General features: G+C 41.9%; 4 protein-coding genes and 1 pseudogene across 4 annotated transcripts; 4 read left to right on the forward strand and 1 right to left on the reverse strand.

The window, feature by feature from the left end:
• Positions 1 to 20,721, reverse strand: part of LOC105897392 — a 233,822-nt pseudogene that overhangs the window by 51,231 nt on the left and 161,870 nt on the right.
• On the forward strand, positions 1,309 to 4,507 carry LOC105909510 (barrier-to-autointegration factor-like). Its single transcript, XM_042703272.1, has 2 exons — positions 1,309 to 1,411; positions 3,875 to 4,507. The coding sequence occupies exon 2, from the start codon at positions 3,915 to 3,917 to the stop codon at positions 4,185 to 4,187; it is 273 nt and encodes a 90-aa protein (XP_042559206.1). The 5' UTR covers positions 1,309 to 1,411; positions 3,875 to 3,914; the 3' UTR covers positions 4,188 to 4,507.
• LOC116218664 (barrier-to-autointegration factor-like) lies at positions 10,398 to 11,260 on the forward strand. The gene is made up of 2 exons (XM_042703276.1): positions 10,398 to 10,455; positions 10,719 to 11,260. The coding sequence occupies exon 2, from the start codon at positions 10,766 to 10,768 to the stop codon at positions 11,036 to 11,038; it is 273 nt and encodes a 90-aa protein (XP_042559210.1). The 5' UTR covers positions 10,398 to 10,455; positions 10,719 to 10,765; the 3' UTR covers positions 11,039 to 11,260.
• Positions 15,169 to 16,097, forward strand: LOC116218662 (barrier-to-autointegration factor-like). Its single transcript, XM_031561052.2, has 2 exons — positions 15,169 to 15,284; positions 15,555 to 16,097. The coding sequence occupies exon 2, from the start codon at positions 15,602 to 15,604 to the stop codon at positions 15,872 to 15,874; it is 273 nt and encodes a 90-aa protein (XP_031416912.1). The 5' UTR covers positions 15,169 to 15,284; positions 15,555 to 15,601; the 3' UTR covers positions 15,875 to 16,097.
• On the forward strand, positions 17,567 to 18,630 carry LOC116218665 (barrier-to-autointegration factor-like). Its single transcript, XM_042703275.1, has 2 exons — positions 17,567 to 17,703; positions 17,964 to 18,630. Exon 2 carries the CDS (start codon positions 18,011 to 18,013, stop codon positions 18,281 to 18,283), a length of 273 nt encoding a protein of 90 aa, XP_042559209.1. The 5' UTR covers positions 17,567 to 17,703; positions 17,964 to 18,010; the 3' UTR covers positions 18,284 to 18,630.

Consider the following 20,721-nt stretch of genomic DNA (forward strand, 5'->3'; position numbering starts at 1 on the left):
ATGGCCACGACAGGCTATTGTGACGCTGATAGAATAAGGCCCATAACGTGACCCCAAACAGTCATATGGATACACACCTGTGTAAGCACAGACCTACACATATACACACGATACACAGTTTCAGGGTGGAAGTTAAATGACTATCATTTCACTACACTACACTTCAATACGCTTAAATGTTGTTACAGTTAATGGTGGACAGGATGAGTGTAAAATGTTTATTAAAATCCTTAGTGCACATTTACGGTGAAATCATTGCTTGTGTGATGATGCCTGTGTGAAGAGCTCAGCTGACTACCCAAATGGCAGCTGGCTGCACAGCAGACTCACACCAGAGCTAGGCCACACCTGACAGTCAGGTCACAGTCAGTCTGCCACAACCTGTGTAAGATGAGACCTGAGAGATGCCCACCTTGGCCCTTATGAGAGCTGAGAGATGCCCACCTCCGCCCTTATGAGACCTGAAAGATGCCCACCTCCGCCCTTATGAGACCCAACCCCCTCCATACTCACCATGGGTAAGGTCGGACACATGTCAATATCAGGGACAAGTGTGTTAAGTAAACATTTGTTTACAATACATTATATGCCTAAATAAACAGCTTAACATGCATTTTATACCCATTGATTTGAAAACGCCATTGACGTTAACAACAGTTAATTCCTACCCCCTTACAAGCTGGTAAATGCCAATAAATTGTCAGTTTTGGTCACCGAATGATGTGGAAGCTGAGAAACGTAACCAAAACTTAATTCAGGGATGCCAGCTCTTAATGAGAATTCCTTCAGTTAGGACTATGGATTTTCATAAAGGCACATCTTATAGACCACATTGTGTTGTGAGTTGTCATGCTGTCTAACCCAGTGTGACCTGCGTTGTGTAGACGAGCACAGTCCCGCACCGGACTCGAACTCGCAACCTCGGGGAGTCTTTTAAATGTAAAAATGTAAGGTAAGGTTTGAAGTAGCCAACAATGCACATTGTATGCGTTGATTTGTTTTATGCAGGTACTTGGTTTTTATGTTACCCCTTTTACCCTACCACGAAGGAAAAAGGAGGAATCTATACCAACCAGGACACCCGATTGAAAAGTGTTTCGTTGTTTTCTCTATTTCTTCGCGCGCCTTCACCCAGTATAAAACGACGCGCGCCAAAAGCATCTTTCTCTTAAAACCGTTGAACTCTTCGGGAAAGGTAGGAAGTAGATGCTAGAATAGATGTAAGCGGGTGGTTCGAGTGCAAGACGATGGGGGGCGGGGTCCAGCCCGCCCACCGGTCTAGACGTCGCAACACTCCTGTGTTACATCAATAAATTGTTAATGGGGAATATAATGGGATTGCTTGTGGTGAAACGGGAGGACAGGAAATACTGCTGAGCTCCAAGCCGAGGGCTGCCGTGCCAGGACGTGGGTGAGTGCTGTTTACCCGTCGCATTACTAATTGTGTGCGCATCTGCTGTTTAGATTGGAACTAGTGCGTTGGCTTACTCTGGTGCACCCAATGTCTTGGTGTTTTCCGGGGAATTGGGTTCCCCGGCGGGTTTCTTTGTGTGTGTGTGAGGGCGCATGTGTGAGCAGGAAGAAGAGCAAGCTCATATTCTGTGCGAAGGTCCTTGTCTGTACAGAGGAATAGGAGGTGATATACTTAGCCTTTGATTGCCTTGCTTATGGGTTGCTGTGAGTGCCTCCTGGCTCTTGATGATTGTTTTATCACTGAACTTATGATTGGGATGAATTTAACGTATTTTATCTGATTTGTACTTTGCCCATCTGAAACACCTATGAATTTGCTGTGTTTATTGCTAATTTACAAGGGTGTAGGTTTGGTCTCAGCATTGGTAGGGACACTGCCCGGCAGCGCCCCCCCTACCCCCTCCCGCCATATATATAAAAAATAAAATAAAAACTTAGTTTATATTATGTTGAACAGGCAAACTTGTATTAGCATCACTTTTTGTTGTCCTTGTTTGGATATCCCAAACATGAGTAAGACCTCACCTGAAGCCCTGATGGTCCAGCTGCTGCCTCCTCAACCTGCACTACATCTGCACTGGATTGCAGGAGTTTCTGAATGCATTTCAAAATAATGCTTTAACGAACAAAATTACCTAATGAAAAGTACATCCAATGCATTTGTTTGTTTGGAAAGTATTTTTTTAATATGTAGGTAATTGGTTCAGGCTTTATACTAGGCCTACATCTGTACTGGATGCAGCTACAGAGCATTTCTGAGCAATGAAATAATGTATTAATGAATTATATAATGCATACATTTGGGCAGCCCAATATATAACACCTTTTTACTACCTACAAGTATAACATTTATTCTCAAAATAGCCAGTGTGAATGATAACATTCATGGGTAACATTGTCTAAACATCCCTTAAAAAACAGCAATTTAATGCAATCTTTACCAAAATGGACAATTCAACGTCTCACCTGAACCCCCTGATGCTGATTCATCATCACTCTGCTCTACATCTGTAGTGTCAGGCTGCTGTTTTTCCTGCACAGTAATTCATCAATTTAATACAGACACGAACCATGCTTAGTTGACTGCTGATATTGTTCCCTGTAATCTCTCGACCAGACATAGCCTTATTACTATTAAAGGGATCATATAGGCCTACTTATCACCAGTTAATGTCACTTGAGTTGCTAGCCTGCTGGTACTAGGCTAAACTAGCATGATCCCATTATGTGGGCAGGTTAGCTTTATCCTTCTGGCTTCAACAAGACCAGCTGCTGCTAACACACTGGTCGAAAGATTGCAGACGCCAGAGATATATTTAATACAAGCAAACGTTACATGCTCTACACTAACAACTTTCAAAACAGGTTTCCATTGTAGAATGGGTGGTGTTGTTAGGCTAGCAAGTTTGCACTGTGTGGGTAGATAGCCTACTCGTTAACTAACAACGACCTATGATGGCTACTTACACTCTGGGTGGTGAACTTTCTTTTTTTTGGTGGCATTTTCCTATCTACAAAGCACAAAAGGGTCAAATATCAATGCTGAGACCAAACGAAATACTAATGAGGCTTTATTATTTCCTGGCGTATTTAGTAGCTTTTAATAGTGATTAGAACGTGAGCCTCTTCAGCCAATTAAATGAAAGCATCTTGTCTCGCAGGCTCGAGGGCGCATTGGGAAACTTGGACATTTTCTTTTTCACTCTTCTGGGCGACAAACATAGTATAGATAATAATACGAATGAGTTTGCAAATATATTGTGCAAAATATTTTTTTATAACAGGCAATTTAAAATAACAAAATATTGGTGGGGAAAGTTGTGTCTTTCCCAAACTTTGGTCGTGACTAGTCCCTATGGACCATATGCAAACCTACACCCTTGCTAATTTATATATCCACCTGTCCTTGTGTATAAGCCCATCTTCTGCATGTTATTTATCTAACTATGTATTAATCCGCACATAGCACTTTACATGGATGTGATGTGTGTTTGGGCCACTGCTCTGTCCCTAAGGTGCTTATAGAAAATATAATACAAAGAGAACCTTGGTGTGTGTGACTTGATTCAGTGCCCAGGTAATTTTGTCAAAATAAGGTAACCTGCAGGGGGCAGCAATTAGGCTGGTTTATAGCCCCTTTACATATAGGTATAAGAAGTGCCGTTTTGTACGTTAGCATTTAGGCATAGGCTACCATTATATAGGCGTATTAATTATATTATTGATACGGTTGCCTACAGGCTATAAAATTGGCCCACAAGCGGCCAACCGTTTAATGCCTTAAGAACAAAAAGGTTGTGTGTGACGTGACATAATCCAACGAAAGAAAACTACTGCCCCTCTGAATTGGCATGTTAAATAATGGTAGGTCACTGATGGTTGGATGTCTATCTTCCCACAGGACGTGTCTGAAAAACTTCTTGAAACTACCAATACGCAAGATGTCTTCCACTTCCAAGAAGCATCAGTCCTTCTGCTCCGAACCGATGAAGGGCAAGCCCGTCACCGCGCTTCCCGGGATAGGACCCGGGTGTGCCAGCCAGCTGCAGTCGCAAGGCTACCACAAGGCCACCGATGTCTTTGGCCATTACCTGACTGTGAACGAGAACCGCAACGAGTTCCAGGACTGGCTGAAGGACCAAAGCGGAGCCAACGCCAAGCAGCAGGGAGACTGCTACAAGGCAATGCGGGATTGGAGCGACAACAACCTGTAGCGCGTCCGTCAACACGCTGTTCTTTTCTCCCTTAAAAGGTCAAAACGTTTTTTTTTTTTTTTTTTTTTTTTGACCTCGCTTTGTCAACCTAGTTAAGCAATATATTTTACAGTAGCCTATGTTCAAACGCTGTGACGATTGAATATAACCAAAACGGGCTTGTTCGGGTTTGCTGTTGGTGTATGGGCATGAGGGTCTGGTATCTTTGTTTTCCATCTTTTGATATCTTTGAGGGGAAGCCTTAAATAAAGCCTTTGCTTCAGAGCTTCTCAAAAGTTAAACTTGTTTATTAAGAAGAAAATAAATAATTAACAGAAGTGTTCATTGGTCTCTGTGATTTGAGTTAGGAAATAACCATATTACATCGTTTGAAAAAGTCAGATGAAGTAAACGAAAATGTAAATAGTTTAAAGACTTTTAAAGATTGTATTCGCATACCACTGAATTTGAAGCCCTGCTCTTGTTGGTGCCACGAGGGACAGCATTTCAAAAAAGATGAGAACAAGTGCAGTGGTTTGCAGTACAAGTACTCCCCCTGAGGTACATTGCAAATGAATAAGGTGACTGGGATGGCAAAATGACTTGCAGTATAGAATAAAGTGACTTAAGTGTTAATATTGCACATTGAATTCCCGTTTTAGTGCATGTGTAAGTTTAAATGTTCTGGTAGCTTCCGGGGAAAAAAACTTCCTTTAGACGCGTGGTCCTTGCCCTAGAGGAAAAAAGAAGGGCCTGAGACTGTCTTTTCACCTAATCTGTACTCAATAACGTGACCCAAACAGTCATATGGATACACACCTGTAAGCACAGACCTACACGTATACACACAATACATAGTTTCAGTGTGGACATTAAATTACTGTCATTTCACTACACTACACTACAATACACTTATGTTGTTACAGTGAATGGTAGACTTACAAGAAACAGTAGATATACAGCTGTTAAGGAGAAAATGGTGCTGGATTGGACACACTACGAAGAAACACAACAGCAATAACAAAACAGGCACTGACATGGAACCCACAAGGCAAACGGGTTAGAGGACGACCCAAAAACACCTGGAGAAGGAGCACAGAGAAGGAATTCAAGAAGGGTCTGACGTGGAAACAGCTGGAGAGGATGGCTCAGGACGAGGGTGGAAACCATTCATCAATGGCCTAACTAACTAACCTCACAGTATTGACTATTTTACCACTGACAACATACTACAATTTGGGTTTTGTACTGTGCACTCTTACTTAGGGAATATACAGTCAGAAAGTATTTGAAATCTGAAAATTGGTATACAGTAAAATATTGTAGTTTTTGTTTTGCTAAATACTATAAAAGATATGTTAATCAAGGACCTGTCAACACCATTGATTTTACATTTATTCTACTGTGTACAAAATGGCAAAGATTCTGATAGAAAAATATTTATCATATTGTCATTTTCCCACATTATATGTCAAATCAATATACAGTAAAAAGGTAAAATCTGTTCTGCAGTGAACATTCTCCCCCTGCCACCAGTGTGGGTCACTGTGTTGATTCTGTAAAAATAGTGCAATAGGGTGTAAATACTGTAAATATACAGTAATCAGAATTCTACCGTATATGTTGTAAATTATTTTAGTGAAACTACAGTACTACATTGTATTGTGGCAACACACTTTACAAAAGTATAGAAAATGGTTGTTGCCAAGAGTGCAAATACAGTGAAACACAGTACAGTAAATTGACTGTAAAGGCCAGCAAAGTGTCATTGTCATTGCTGAACGTACAAACAATTGATGCCACAGTACGACGGCTCAGGTTTGGCTGAACCCTTTGGCCAGCCTCTCTCATAGAGAGGTCATGATTGACTACGTGATCAATGACTGTTGCCCTAATTTCATTAGAGCATCTGACACGAACGCCACGTCCCCGGACAGGGGCACTCTACCTCTACCACGGCCTCTTTGTTGTTCTTGTCCTAGTCCTTGCTGAGGTTGTTGGTGGCGGCCATGCTTGGCATCAACTTCAATCTATTGACCTCTTTTAGAGGTTGAGAACCACCAGTGGTGGAATGTAACGAAGTATTTTTACTTCGTTACTGTACTTAAGTACATTTTTACGTATCTGTACTTTACTTAAGTAAAAATAATAGTGCATACTTTTTACTTTTACTCCATTACATTTTTTAGCTATTATCTATACTTTTACTCCGCTACATTTCTACAATATGTGTTGTTACTCGTTACATTTTATGAACACAGTTTCGCCGAAATGTTGCCTACACAAAACTATGGATTGCGTTGCTGTTTTGGAAGTTTAAACCAATCAGGTGGCTCTATCAACTCCAATGATATCAGAGTGCGTGTTTGGCAGCAGCACTAGCGGTAGCTTTGCCTGTTATACCTGAACATTCAACAGACAGCCTGACTACTGCCTATTCAACATGGATCCAGAGTCGGCCTGAACTGAGCCCTCTGATATGAGCCACCCTTGGCCCTATTTAAAATATATGTTCGAGTTCAAAGGCCCCAAGAATGACTCCTGGAGGTTTCAATGCGTTTCCTGTCTCCCTCAAAAAAAGGAGTTGCTAGCCTTCAATAATTCGCCCTCAAATTTAAAGTAGCATATCGAGGTAAGCAGAGTGATTGCTATGCTAAGTTAATGTCCCTGACACTTGAATATTGATGTATGTATTTCATTCGTTTACTGACATGATATTATAATGTTATCTAGCGAAATGCATGTTGACATACATTACATTATATATTTAACGTAGTGGTAAGATATAGCTGGTAGGTTAGCTATGTCAAGCTAGCGTGCCTTGTTCTGTCCAGTTTTACAATTACATTTGTTTTTCATGTTCCATGTTTCCCTTTTTTCCACGTTTACAATGAAATAAAATATTTAAAGATATCACATGGTGTCTTTATTGGTTTGGCTTAATGGCATTAACTTTGCAAATAATCCCTGGTAGATAACTTGTCATCCGCAGAATTGTAAGATAGAGTGCGAACAGTATTACAGACGGTAGGCACAATAAGTACACCAACCTTTCTAATTAACAAATGTTGTTGCTTATAATTATTACTAGTAGTGACATCTGTAGAGGCATTTATTACCAGTAGCTATTTCTTTATCAAAATGGCACAGCCTAGACATTGAGAGACAACCCATTGCGTGAGTACTTTTACTTTTAATACTTAAAGTAAATTTAAAACTAAGTACTTTTTACTTTTACTTAAGTAGGATTGTTGATGTAGTACTTTTACTTTTACTTTTATTTTCCTGGGTACTTGTACTTTTACTGAAGTACTAAACTTCAGTACTTCCTCCACCACTGAGAACTACTTGATTAGTTGTGCACAGAGAGTTCACACAGGTGCTGACGATATTTAGAATAAAGAGAGCAGTTTCAGTAGGCTGCTACTAAGTGTCTGCAATGTTGACATGTTAACTGTTTTGAAAAGTGTGTTAAAACTCAAAGAAATTTGGGTGAAAGCAATGAGAAATAGTTAACCCATTCGCCAGAGAAGACTCTTGTTGTGCAAAGAAGATGTGAGCATTAGATTAAGTTGACCCATGATTCGCTAAATGTGTGTAAGCAATCGAGAAAAACTGTAATACATGTGGGGAAGAACAACCAAGAGAGACATAGAATGAGTGTGAAATGCTTATTAAAATCCTTAGTGCCTGTTTACAGTGAGCTTATTGCTTGTGTGATGATGCCTGTGTGAAGAGCTCAGCTGACTACCCAAATGGCAGCTGGCTGCACAGCAGACTCACACCAGAGCTAGGCCACACCTGACAGTCAGGTCACAGTCAGTCTGCCACAACCTGTGTAAGATGAGACCTGAGAGATGCCCACCTCCGCCCTTATGAGACCTGAGAGATGCCCACATCGGCCCTTATGAGACCTGAGAGATGCCCACCTCCACCCTTATGAGACCTGAGAGATGCCCACCTCAGCCCTTATGAGACCTGAAACATGCCCACCTCCGCCCCATGAGACCTGAGAGATGCCCACCTCGGCCCCTATGAGACCTGAGAGATGCCCACCTTGGCCCTTATGAGACCTGAGAGATGCCCACCTCCACCCTTATGAGACCTGAGAGATGCCCACCTCTGCCCTTATGAGACCTGAGAGATACCCACCTCAGCCCTTATGAGACCTAAGAGATGCCCACCTCTGCCCTTATGAGACCTGAGAGATGCCCACCTCGGGCCTTCCTGAACGCAGAGCTCTCTGTGGAACTGTTGTGTCCTGTAATAGTTATTTACATTTGTATCCATGCATTAGTTTATTCATCCATTAGTTTCTTCTTCCATTAGTTTATTTATACGCTTCTTCCTTTAACTCATTTTTTGTTTATGTTATAGTTATATAATTAAATTCCTAGTGCTACTGGTTTCGGGAGTGGGGACATTCCACAGTGGCCAATCCTCTTCCTCTCATGTGCAAGTACTAAAACACAACAACCCAACCTAACAATAGGGTGCGGTACAACCATCATACCGATACTTAACTATACCTACGACAGCAACAACAACAATAAAGATACCCTGATGAGCATTTCACTGGGGTTGTCAAATGGGGACTTTCCTTCGTCAGCGTTTCATCGAATTAGGCCCATGACACCTCCAGAAGGCTCAACAGTGGTATCACAGACCCACCCCACTCCATACTCACCATGGTTTTAGGACACATGTAAATATCAGGGACAAGTGTGTTAAGTTAAAATGTGTTTAAAATGAATTATTGTAACATTTTCAGGTACAGACAGATAGGAACCCAAAAGCACGACAACAGACACAGTGGGTAGCGAAAGTACAGTTTACTTCGTGTTAGTTCAAACAGGGTCAAAACCAGGAAATCCGTCAGGTAAACAAACAATACGACAAGGAGCAGGCAGGGTATTCAGAATCCAATGGACAGGCAAGCAGGGTCAGAGCCAGGAGATCAATCAATCAAGCAGACATATCCAAAGAGGGGCAGGCAGGGTAATCAAAATCCAGTGTACAGGCAAACAGGGTCAAAACAGGGTAATCAGGCAATAGCAAGGACACAAACGCGGGATAGCTTGGCAAAACACACAAGACAATCTGGCAGGGAACAAGTGAAAGTGGACAGGTATAAATACAAAGACACTAATGAGGAGATGAGCTGCAGGTGAAGAGATGGGCGGGGAATACCAGGTGAGAGAGATGAGGAGATTGCCAGTCATGTGGGAGTGGCCGGATCTGAAATGACTGGAGATGGTGATGAGACATGAAAGCAAAACCAGATGAAAACAAACTAGAATTCAGGGGAATTCGTGACAATTATAGGCCTACATACACGGCTTAACATGCATTTTTTGCCCATTTATTTGCCTAAAATTTAAATAACCTAAATATGCGAGTGTAATTCCAGAGACCGTAGCCTATGTCTGAAAATGCCATTGACATTAACTACAGTTCATTGCTACCGAATGAACTGTAGTTAATGTCAATGGCGTTTTCCTACCGAATGAACTGTAGTTAATGTCAATGGCGTTTTCAGACATAGGCTACGGTCTCTGGAATTACACTCGCATATTTCGGTTATTTAAATTTTAGGCAAATAAATGGGCAAAAAAATGAATGTTAACACAGGGGGTAGCCCTTACAAGCTGGTCAATGCCAATACATTGTCAGCTTTGGTTCACAGAATGATGTGGAAGCTGAGAAACGTAACCGAAACTTAATTCAGGATTGCCAGGTTTTAATGAGAATTCCTCCAGTTAGGATTAAGCATTTTCATAAAGGCACATCTTAAAGACCACACTGTGTTGTGTGAGTGGTCATGCTGTCTAACCCAGTGTGACCTGCGTTGTGTAGACGAGTAGTCCCGCACCGGACTCAAACTCGCAACCTCGGGGAGTCTTTTAAATGTAAAAATGTAAAGTAAGGTTTAAAGTAACCAACAATGCACATTGTATGTGTTTATTTCTTTTATGCAGGTAGTTGTTTTTATGTTACCCCTCTTACCCTACCACGATGAAAAAAGGAGGAACCTCCACCAACCTGAACACCCGATTGAAAAGTGTTCTTTTTTTCTCTATTTCTTTGCGCGCCTTTACCCAGTATAAAACAACGCGCGCCAAAGGCACCGGTTACCCAACCACGATGAAAAAAGGAGGAATCTCTACCAACCTGGTCACCTGATTGAAAAGTGTTTTTTTTCTCTATTTCTTCGCGCGCCTTCACCCAGTATAAAACCGAGCGCGACAAAGCCATGTTTCTATTGCAACCGTGGAACTCTTCGAGAAAGGTAAGCAATATATGCTAAATAGACACTGCCGTTGTATGTTAGCATTTAAGCATAGACTACCATGATATAGGCTTATTCATTATATTTTTGAAACTGTTGCCTACAGGCTATAAAATTGGCCCACAAGCAGCCATCTGTTTAATATCGTAAGAATAAAAATGGTGTAGTGTGACGTGAAATAAACTAACGAAAGAAAACTACTGCCCCTCTGAATACCAATAGTGGTAGGTAATTGACGGTTGTGTGTCTTTATCTTCCCACAGGACGTGTCTGAATAACTCTTTCTATTTTGAAACTACCAATACGCAAGATGTCTAACACTTCAAAGAAGCATCAGTCCTTCTGCTCCGAACCGATGAAGGGCAAGCCCGTCACCGCTCTTCCTGGGATTGGACCCGCGCGTGGCAGCCAGCTGCAGTCCCAAGGCTACCACAAGGCCACCGATGTCTATGGCAAGTACCTGACCATGCACGAGAACCGCAACGAGTTCCAGGGCTGGCTGAAGGACCATAGCGGAGCCAACTTCAAGCAGCAGGGAGACTGCTACAATGGAGTGCGGGGTTGGACCGACAACAACCTGTAGAGCGTCCGTCAACACGCTGTTGTTCTTTTCTCCCCATAAAAGGTCAAGATGTTTTTAGACTTGGCTTTGTCATACTAATTAAGCTACTGTAAAATGTATGATTGTCTGCTATCTTTGTTATCCATCTTTGATATCATTGAGGTGAAGTCTAAAATGAAGTGTCCTTGAGAGCTTCTCAAACGCTGAACTTGTTTAATGGGAATAAATAAATAATTAACAGTTCATTGTTCTCTGTGATTCAGTTTTGGAAAAGCCGTACATTATGAAACACTGAATTGCTACTCGCGGTCTTAGCTGTCCGTCCAGCGTGTGCGGAGGAAAAAAAAAACCTCCGGTATTTTCACACGGCTCTGTAAGTTGGAAACAAACAGCCCTCATCGGAACGTGTGGCCGGACGCTAAGGCCTATTTGTACAAAAACAAAATGGGTTATTTGCTTTTAAGAAATGAAGAGATTAATCAAACATTACTATAAAGTCTAACTACAATGGTTATAACTGTACCCCGAATGGTAAATTCACAAGATTGATGAGCAAAACTCGTGCCACGTCGCCGTCCTCAGGTTGGTAAAAGGTCTTTGCTGGTGGACGAAACATAGGCCATATGGAGATACCTAATTGTTGAGGGGAGACATTTATACTGATAAATCGTTTCCAAGATGTACTTATTATGAACAAATACAAATGTAAATTGGCAGTCCTATGTAGTGGCTCATATTACTACCCCTCTCAGAAAACAAACTAGTGTAATCATAGTTAAGGACATGATATACAACAGAATGTACATTTGATACGACAAATATTAGTTTGACGTGATACAATTCAGAATTGGTATAATGACTAACGCTAGTAAAAAAAAAAGCATGTTTGCCTTAAAAGATGCAGCCTGTCTGTTGCCTGGATGGGCTGGTCACTCAACGAAACATCCACTAGATGGCGCCCTTCTCCACAGTCGAGCATTCCTCTACCTCGGCTTTTGATAACGGGCTCTTCCTACTCAGAGTGATTTATCATGACTACAGTGCTGTTGGTGCCAGTCCCCACCCTGGTCATATATTTACAAGTGGAATGTGCGAGGTGATCTGTCAGGCCAATGGTAAGTGAACTGCATTGTAAAAAGGAGAGCTAATAAGTCCTTGAGATCAGTAAGAAAATTGAAAGCCTTTATTGTCATTTTATTTGCATACAACTGAACTTGAAGCGCTGCTGTTGGTGCCACGAGGGACAACATTTCACAACACAAAAATACAATAACTAAAAAGATGAGAACAAGTGCAGTGGTATGGAGTACAAGTACTCCCCTTGAGGTACATTGCAAATATATAGATACACATGAATAAGGTGACTGGGATTGCATAAGTGACTTGCAGTATAATAAAGTGACTAAAGTGTTTATATTGCACATTGAATTTCCGATTAAGTGCATGTCTGAGTTCAATGTTCTGATAGCTGTTGCGGAAAAACTGTCCTTTAGCCGCGTGGTCCTTGCCCTAGCGGGAAAAAATTAAGGACCCAAGACTGTCTTTTCACCTAATCTGTACTCAATAACGTGGTCCCAAACAGTCATATGGATACACACCTGTAAGCATAGACCTACACATGCACACATGATACACAGTTTCAGGGTGGAAGTTAAATGACTCATTTCACTACACTACACTTCAATGTTGTTAAAGTGAATGGTGGACTAAATACATGTGTTCATGGCGAAAACAAACAACAACAACCAAGATACATAGGATGAGTGTGAAATGCTTATTAAAATCCTTAGTGCCTGTTTACAGTGAGCTTATTGCTTGTGTGATGATGCCTGTGTGAAGAGCTCAGCTGATTAACCAAATGGCAGCTGGCTGCACAGCAGACTCACACCAGAGCTAGGCCACACCTGACAGTCAGGTCACAGTCAGTCTGCCACAACCTGTGTAAGATGAGACCTGAGAGATGCCCACCTCCGCCCTTATGAGACCTGAGAGATGCCCACATCGGCCCTTATGAGACCTGAGAGATGCCCACCTCCACCCTTATGAGACCTGAGAGATGCCCACCTCAGCCCTTATGAGACCTGAAACATGCCCACCTCCGCCCCATGAGACCTGAGAGATGCCCACCTCGGCCCCTATGAGACCTGAGAGATGCCCACCTTGGCCCTTATGAGACCTGAGAGATGCCCACCTCCACCCTTATGAGACCTGAGAGATAACCACCTCTGCCCTTATGAGACCTGAGAGATGCCCACCTCGGGCCTTCCTGAACGCAGAGCTCTCTGTGGAACTGTTGTGTCCTGTAATAGTTATTTACATTTGTATCCATGCATTAGTTTATTCATCCATTAGTTTCTTCTTCCATTAGTTTATTTATACGCTTCTTCCTTTAACTCATTTTTTGTTTATGTTATAGTTATATAATTAAATTCCTAGTGCTACTGGTTTCGGGAGTGGGGACATTCCACAGTGGCCAATCCTCTTCCTCTCATGTGCAAGTACTAAAACACAACAACCCAACCTAACAATAGGGTGCGGTACAACCATCATACCGATACTTAACTATACCTACGACAGCAACAACAACAATAAAGATACCCTGATGAGCATTTCACTGGGGTTGTCAAATGGGGACTTTCCTTCGTCAGCGTTTCATCAAATTAGGCCCATGACACCTCCAGAAGGCTCAACAGTGGTATCACAGACCCACCCCACTCCATACTCACCATGGTTTTAGGACACATGTCAATATCAGGGACAAGTGTGTTAAGTTAAAATGTGTTTAAAATGAATTATTGTAACATTTTCAGGTACAGACAGATAGGAACCCAAAAGCACGACAACAGACACAGTGGGTAGCGAAAGTACAGTTTACTTCGTGTTAGTTCAAACAGGGTCAAAACCAGGAAATCCGTCAGGTAAACAAACAATACGACAAGGAGCAGGCAGGGTATTCAGAATCCAATGGACAGGCAAGCAGGGTCAGAGCCAGGAGATCAATCAATCAAGCAGACATATCCAAAGAGGGGCAGGCAGGGTAATCAAAATCCAGTGTACAGGCAAACAGGGTCAAAACAGGGTAATCAGGCAATAGCAAGGACACAAACGCGGGATAGCTTGGCAAAACACACAAGACAATCTGGCGGGGAACAAGTGAAAGTGGGCAGGTATAAATACAAAGACACTAATGAGGAGATGAGCTGCAGGTGAAGAGATGGGTGGGGAATACCAGGTGAGAGAGATGAGGAGATTGCCAGGCATGTGGGAGTGGCCGGATCTGAAATGACTGGAGATGGTGATGAGACATGAAAGCAAAACCAGATGAAAACAAACTAGAATTCAGGGGAATTCGTGACAATTATAGGCCTACATACACGGCTTAACATGCATTTTTTGCCCATTTATTTGCCTAAAATTTAAATAACCTAAATATGCGAGTGTAATTCCAGAGACCGTAGCCTATGTCTGACATTAACTACAACTGTACAACTGTAGTTAATGTCAATGGCATTTTCAGACATAGGCTCGTGTCTGGAATTACACTCGCATATTTAGGTTATTTAAATTTTAGGCAAATAAATGGGCAAAAAAAATGCATGTTAACACAGGGGGTAGCCCTTACAAGCTGGTCAATGCCAATACATTGTCAGCTTTGGTTCACAGAATGATGTGGAAGCTGAGAAACGTAACCGAAACTTAATTCAGGATTGCCAGGTTTTAATGAGAATTCCTCCAGTTAGGATTATGCATTTTCATAAAGGCACATCTTATAGACCACGCTGTGTTGTGTGAGTGGTCATGCTGTCTAACCCAGTGTGACCTGCGTTGTGTACACGAGTAGTCCCGCACCGGACTCAAACTCGCAACCTCGGGCATGGGAGTCTTTTAAATGTAAAAATGTAAAGTAAGGTTTAAAGTAACCAACAATGCACATTGTATGTGTTTATTTCTTTTATGCAGATAGTTGTTTTTATGTTTTCTTACCCTACCACGATGAAAAAAGGAGGAACCTCCACCAACCTGAACACCCGATTGAAAAGTGTTCTTTTTTCTCTATTTCTTTGCGCGCCTTTACCCAGTATAAAACAACGCGCGCCAAAGGCACCGGTTACCCAACCACGATGAAAAAAGGAGGAATCTCTACCAACCTGGTCACCTGATTGAAAAGTGTTTTTTTTTCTCTATTTCTTCGCGCGCCTTCACCCAGTATAAAACCGAGCGCGCCAAAGCCATGTTTCTATTGCAACCGTGGAACTCCTCGAGAAAGGTAGGCGGTATATGCTAAATAGACACTGCCGTTGTATGTTAGCATTTAAGCATAGACTACCATGATATAGGCTTATTCATTATATTTTTGAAACTGTTGCCTACAGGCTATAAAATTGGCCCACAAGCAGCCATCTGTTTAATACCGTAAGAATAAAAATGGTGTAGTGTGACGTGAAATAAACTAACGAAAGAAAACTACTGCCCCTCTGAATTGGCATATTGAATAGTGGTAGGTAATTGACGGTTGGGTGTATTTATCTTCCCACAGGACGTGTCTGAATAACTCTTTCTATTTTGAAACTACCAATACGCAAGATGTCTAACACTTCAAAGAAGCATCAGTCCTTCTGCTCCGAACCGATGAAGGGCAAGCCCGTAACCGCTCTTCCCGGGATTGGACCCGCGCGCGGCAGCCAGCTGCAGTCCCAAGGCTACCACAAGGCCACCGATGTCTATGGCAAGTACCTGACCATGCACGAGAACCGCAACGAGTTCCAGGGCTGGCTGAAGGACCAAAGCGGAGCCAACTTCAAGCAGCAGGGAGACTGCTACAATGGAGTGCGGGGTTGGACCGACAACAACCTGTAGAGCGTCCGTCAATACGCTGTTGTTCTTTTCTCCCATAAAAGGTCAAGATGTTTTTAGACCTGGCTTTGTCATACTAATTAGGCTACTGTAAAATGTATGAGGGTCTGCTATCTTTGTTATCCATCTTTGATATCTTTGAGGTGAAATCTAAAATTAAGTTTTTTCTTGAGAGCTTCTCAAACGCTGAACTTGTTAAATGGGAATAAATAAATAATTAACAATATAAGTGTTCATTGTTCTCTGTGATTCAGTTCGGAAAAGCCACATTAAATAATTTAAAAATGAAATCCATGGAAGTATACGAAACATTTTAATAGTTTAAACACTTGCCCGATAGCCTATGAGTGAGTTGCTAGGTTTGAAAATGCCGTACATTATGAAACACTGAATTGCTACTCGCGGTCAGCGTTTGCGGTGGGAAAAAAAACCTCCGGTGTTTGCACACGGCTCTGTAAGTTGGAAACAAACAGCCCTCATCGGAACGTGTGGCCGGACGCTAAGGCCTATTTGTACAAAAACAAAATGGGTTATTTGCTTTTAAGTAATGAAGAGATTAATCAAACATTACTATAAAGTCTAACTACAATGGTTATAACTGTACCCCGAATGGTACATTCACAAGATTGATGAGCAAAACTCGTGCCACGTCGCCGTCCTCAGGTTGGTAAAAGGTCTTAGCTGGTGCACGAAACGCAGGCCATATGGAGATACCCAATTGTTGAGGGGAGACATTTATACTGATAAATCGTTTCCGAAATTTACTTATTATGAACCAATACAAATGTAAATTGGCAGTCCTATGTAGTGCCGTACCTCCCTCAGAAAACAGAAACTAGTCTAAGCATAGTTAGGGACAGGGTATACAACAGAATGTACATTTGATACGACAAATATTAGTTTGACGTCATACAATTCAGAATTGGTATAATGACTAACGCTAGTAAAAAAAAAAGCATGTTTGCCTTAAAAGATGCAGCCTGTCTGTTGCCTGGATGGGCTGGTCACACATTCAGCATATCAGTAGGCCTACACTATGTGAACTAAACTGTGGATACTTTTCCATTGCTTCCGAAATTCATGGATACTTGACTCAGTCAATGTTCACCGCCAGCAAAACTCTGCAACTGCAGCAATTTTTTGCCAAAATTTAGATACTCTGTTCAAAACAGTTAACTTTCAGTTCAAAACCGGACTAAATTGTGATAATTGTAGATGGAAAGATGTTGAATTTTGACAGAAAAATCAGATACACTTTAAATAAGGCAGAGTACCAACAGATCAGGTCTGGTCAGGTCGTGACAAAAGCAGTGGTATCACAGACCCACCCCCCTCCATACTCACCGGTGGCTTTGGTCACAGAATGATCTGGAAGCTGAGAAACGTAACCGAAACTTAATTTAGGGTTGCCAGGTTTTAATAAGAATTCCTCCAGTTAGGATTATGCATTTTCATAAAGGCACATCTTAAAGACCACATTGTGTTGTGTGAGTGGTCATGCTGTCTAACCCAGTGTGACCTGCGTTGTGTACACGAGTAGTCCCGCACCGGACTCGAACTCGCGACTTCGGGGAGTCTTTTAAATGTAAGGTTTAAAGTAGCCAACAATGCACATTGTATGCGTTGATTTGTTTTATGCAAGTAGCCTACTTGGTTTTATGTTAACCCTTTTACCGTACCACAATGAAAAAAGGAGGCATCTCTACCAACCTGGACACCCGATTGAAAAGTGTTCTGTTGTTTTCTCTATTTCATCGCGCGCCTTCACCCAGTATAAAAAGACGCGCGCCAAACGCATCCTTCCCGTCACACCGTTGAACTCTTCAGGAAAGGTAGGCAGAAACTATACGTACTAGAAGTGCCGTGTTGTATGTTAGCATTTAGGCATAGGCTACCATTATATAGGCGTATTAATGTTATTACTGATACTGTTGCCTAAAGACTATAAAATTGGCCCACAAGTGGCCAACTGTTTAATGAACCTTAAAGGTTGTGGTGTGACATAAACCAACGAATGTAAATTACCACCTCTGAATTGGCATGTTGAATAATGGAAGGCCACTGATGGTTGGATGTCTCTATCTTCACACAGGTCGTGTCTGAATTACTCTTTCCCTCTTGAAACTACCAATACGCAAGATGTCTTCCACTTCCAAGAAGCATCAGTCCTTCTGCTCCGAACCGATGAAGGGCAAGCCCGTCACCGCTCTTCCCGGGATAGGACCCGCGCGTGGCAGCCAGCTGCAGTCGCAAGGCTACCACAAGGCCACCGATGTCTTTGGCAAGTACCTGACCGTGCACGAGAACCGCAACGAGTTCCAGGGCTGGCTGAAGGACCAAAGCGGGGCCAACTTCAAGCAGCAGGGAGACTGCTACCATGCACTGCGGGATTGGAGCGACAACAACCTGTAGAGCGTCTGTCAACACGCTGTTGTTCTTTTCTCCCCTTAAAAGGTCAAGATGTTTTTAGACCTGGCTTTGTCAACCTAATTAGGCTACTGTAAAATGTTTTGCTTATGTTCAAATCCAGTGAAGATTGACTACTAGTGTAAAATTGGCTTCTGGTGTGCTGGTCGATAAGATGGGCATGAGGGTCTGCTATCTTTGTTATCCATTATTGATATATTTGAGGGGAATTCTGAAATACAGTAGTATTTTTTTATTTTATTTTTTTTCTCTTGAGAGCTTCTCTAACGTTGAACTTGTTTTAATGGGAAAAATAAAGAATGAACAGTATAAGTGTTCATTGTTCTCTTTGATTCAGTTTGGGAAAAACCACATTTTTCATTTAAAAATTAAATCCATGGAAGTATACGTAACATTTTGATAGTTTAAACACTTGCCCGATAGCCTATTAGTGAGTTGCTAGGCTAAGCTAGGTTTGTAGATGTCGTACATTGTGAAACACTGAATTGCTACTGGTGGTCTTAGCTGTCCGTCCAGTGTTTGCAGTGGTTCGCACACAGCTCTGTAAATGGGAAACAAACAGCCCTCCTTTCATCGGAGCGTTAGGCCTATTAGTATAAAAACAAAATGGAGTATTTGCAAGTAATGAAGAGATTCATGAAACATTACTATGAAGCCTAACTACAAAGATAATAACTACCCCGAATGGTAAATTCACAAGATTGATGAGCAAAAGTCGTGCCACGTCGCCATCCTCAGGTTGGTAAAATGTCTTAGCTGGTGGACGAAACGCAGGGCATATGCAGATACCCATTTGTTGAGGGGAGACATTTATATTGATTTAATCTTTTCCGAAATGTACTTATTATGAACAAATACAAATGTAAATTGTCAGTCGTATGTAGTGGCGTATATTACTACCCCCTCAGTAAACGGAAAACAGAAACTAGTATAATCATAGCTAAGAACAGGATGTACAGTTGATAGGACAAATATAAGTTTGAGGTGATAACATTTAGAATTGGGAGAATGACTAAAATGCATGTTTGCCTTTCTGTTGCCTGGATAGGCTGGTCACTCAACGAAATATCCACTAGATAGCGCCCTTCTCCACAGTCGAGCGTTCCTCTTCCTCAGCTTTTGATAACAGGCTCTTCCTACTCAGAGTGATTTATCGTGACTAGATTGGTGTTGGTGCCAGTCCCCACCCTGGGGGGTATTCCCTGTACGTGGTTTAGTGACAAACCTGGATAAGTTAACTCAGAGTAAGTGGTAAACCTCCTAATAGAAGAGCCCTCTGACGCTGTTTTGCTAGGAGAATGAACCAATGGGGGGTTCTTTTATTTATTTATTTTATTTATTAAGAGGTTTACCACTTACTCTGAGTTAACTTATCCAGGTTTGTCACTAAACCACGTACGTGGAATACCCCCCTGGTCATCTATTTACAAGTGGAATGTGCAAGGTGATCTGTCAGGCCTATGGTAAGTGAACTGCATTGTAAAAAGGAGAGATAGTAAGTCCTTGAGATCAGAAAGGTAATTGAAAGCCTTTATTGTCATTGTATTTGCATACAACTCGAATTTGAAGCACTGCTCCTGTTGGTTTCACAACACAAAAATACAATAACTAAAAAAGATGAGAACAAGTGCAGTGGTATGGAGTACAAGTACTCCCCCTGAGGTACGCTGCAAATATATAGATACATATGAATAAGGTGACTGGGATGGCATAAGTGACTTGCAGTAGAATAAAATTACTAAAGTGTTCATATTACACATTGCATTCCCGTTTTAGTGCATGTCTGAGTTTAATGTTCTGGTAGCTGTCGGGGTAAAAACTGTCCTTTAGATGCGTGGTTCCTGCCTTAGAGTAAAAAAAGACTAAGACTGTCTTTTCACCTAATCTGTACTCAATAACGTGGCCCCAAACAGTCATATGGATACACACATGTAAGCACAGACCTAAACATATACACACAATACACAGTTTCAGGGTGGAAGTTACAGTAAATGACTATCATTTCACTACACTTCAACACACTTACAGTAAATGTTGTTACAGTGAATGGTGGACTTCATACATGTGGAAAAACAACAACAAACAACAACAAAGAGAGACATAGGATGAGTGTAAAATGTTTATTAAAATCCTTAGTGCCTGTTTACAGTGAGCTTATTGCTTGTGTGATGATGTCTGTGTGAAGAGCTCAGCTGACTACCCAAATGGCAGCTGGCTGCACAGCAGACTCACACCAGAGCTAGGCCACACCTGACAGTCAGGTCACAGTCAGTCTGCCACAACCTGTGTAAGATGAGACCTGAGAGATGCCCACCTCCGCCCTCATGAGACCTGAGAGATGCCCACCTCTGCCCTTATGAGACCTGAGAGATGCCCACCTCCGCCCTCATGAGACCTGAGAGATGCCCACCTCCACCCTTATG

The sequence above is a fragment of the Clupea harengus genome, chromosome 23, assembly GCF_900700415.2.
Source record: "Clupea harengus chromosome 23, Ch_v2.0.2, whole genome shotgun sequence".
NCBI classification, from domain to species: domain Eukaryota; kingdom Metazoa; phylum Chordata; class Actinopteri; order Clupeiformes; family Clupeidae; genus Clupea; species Clupea harengus.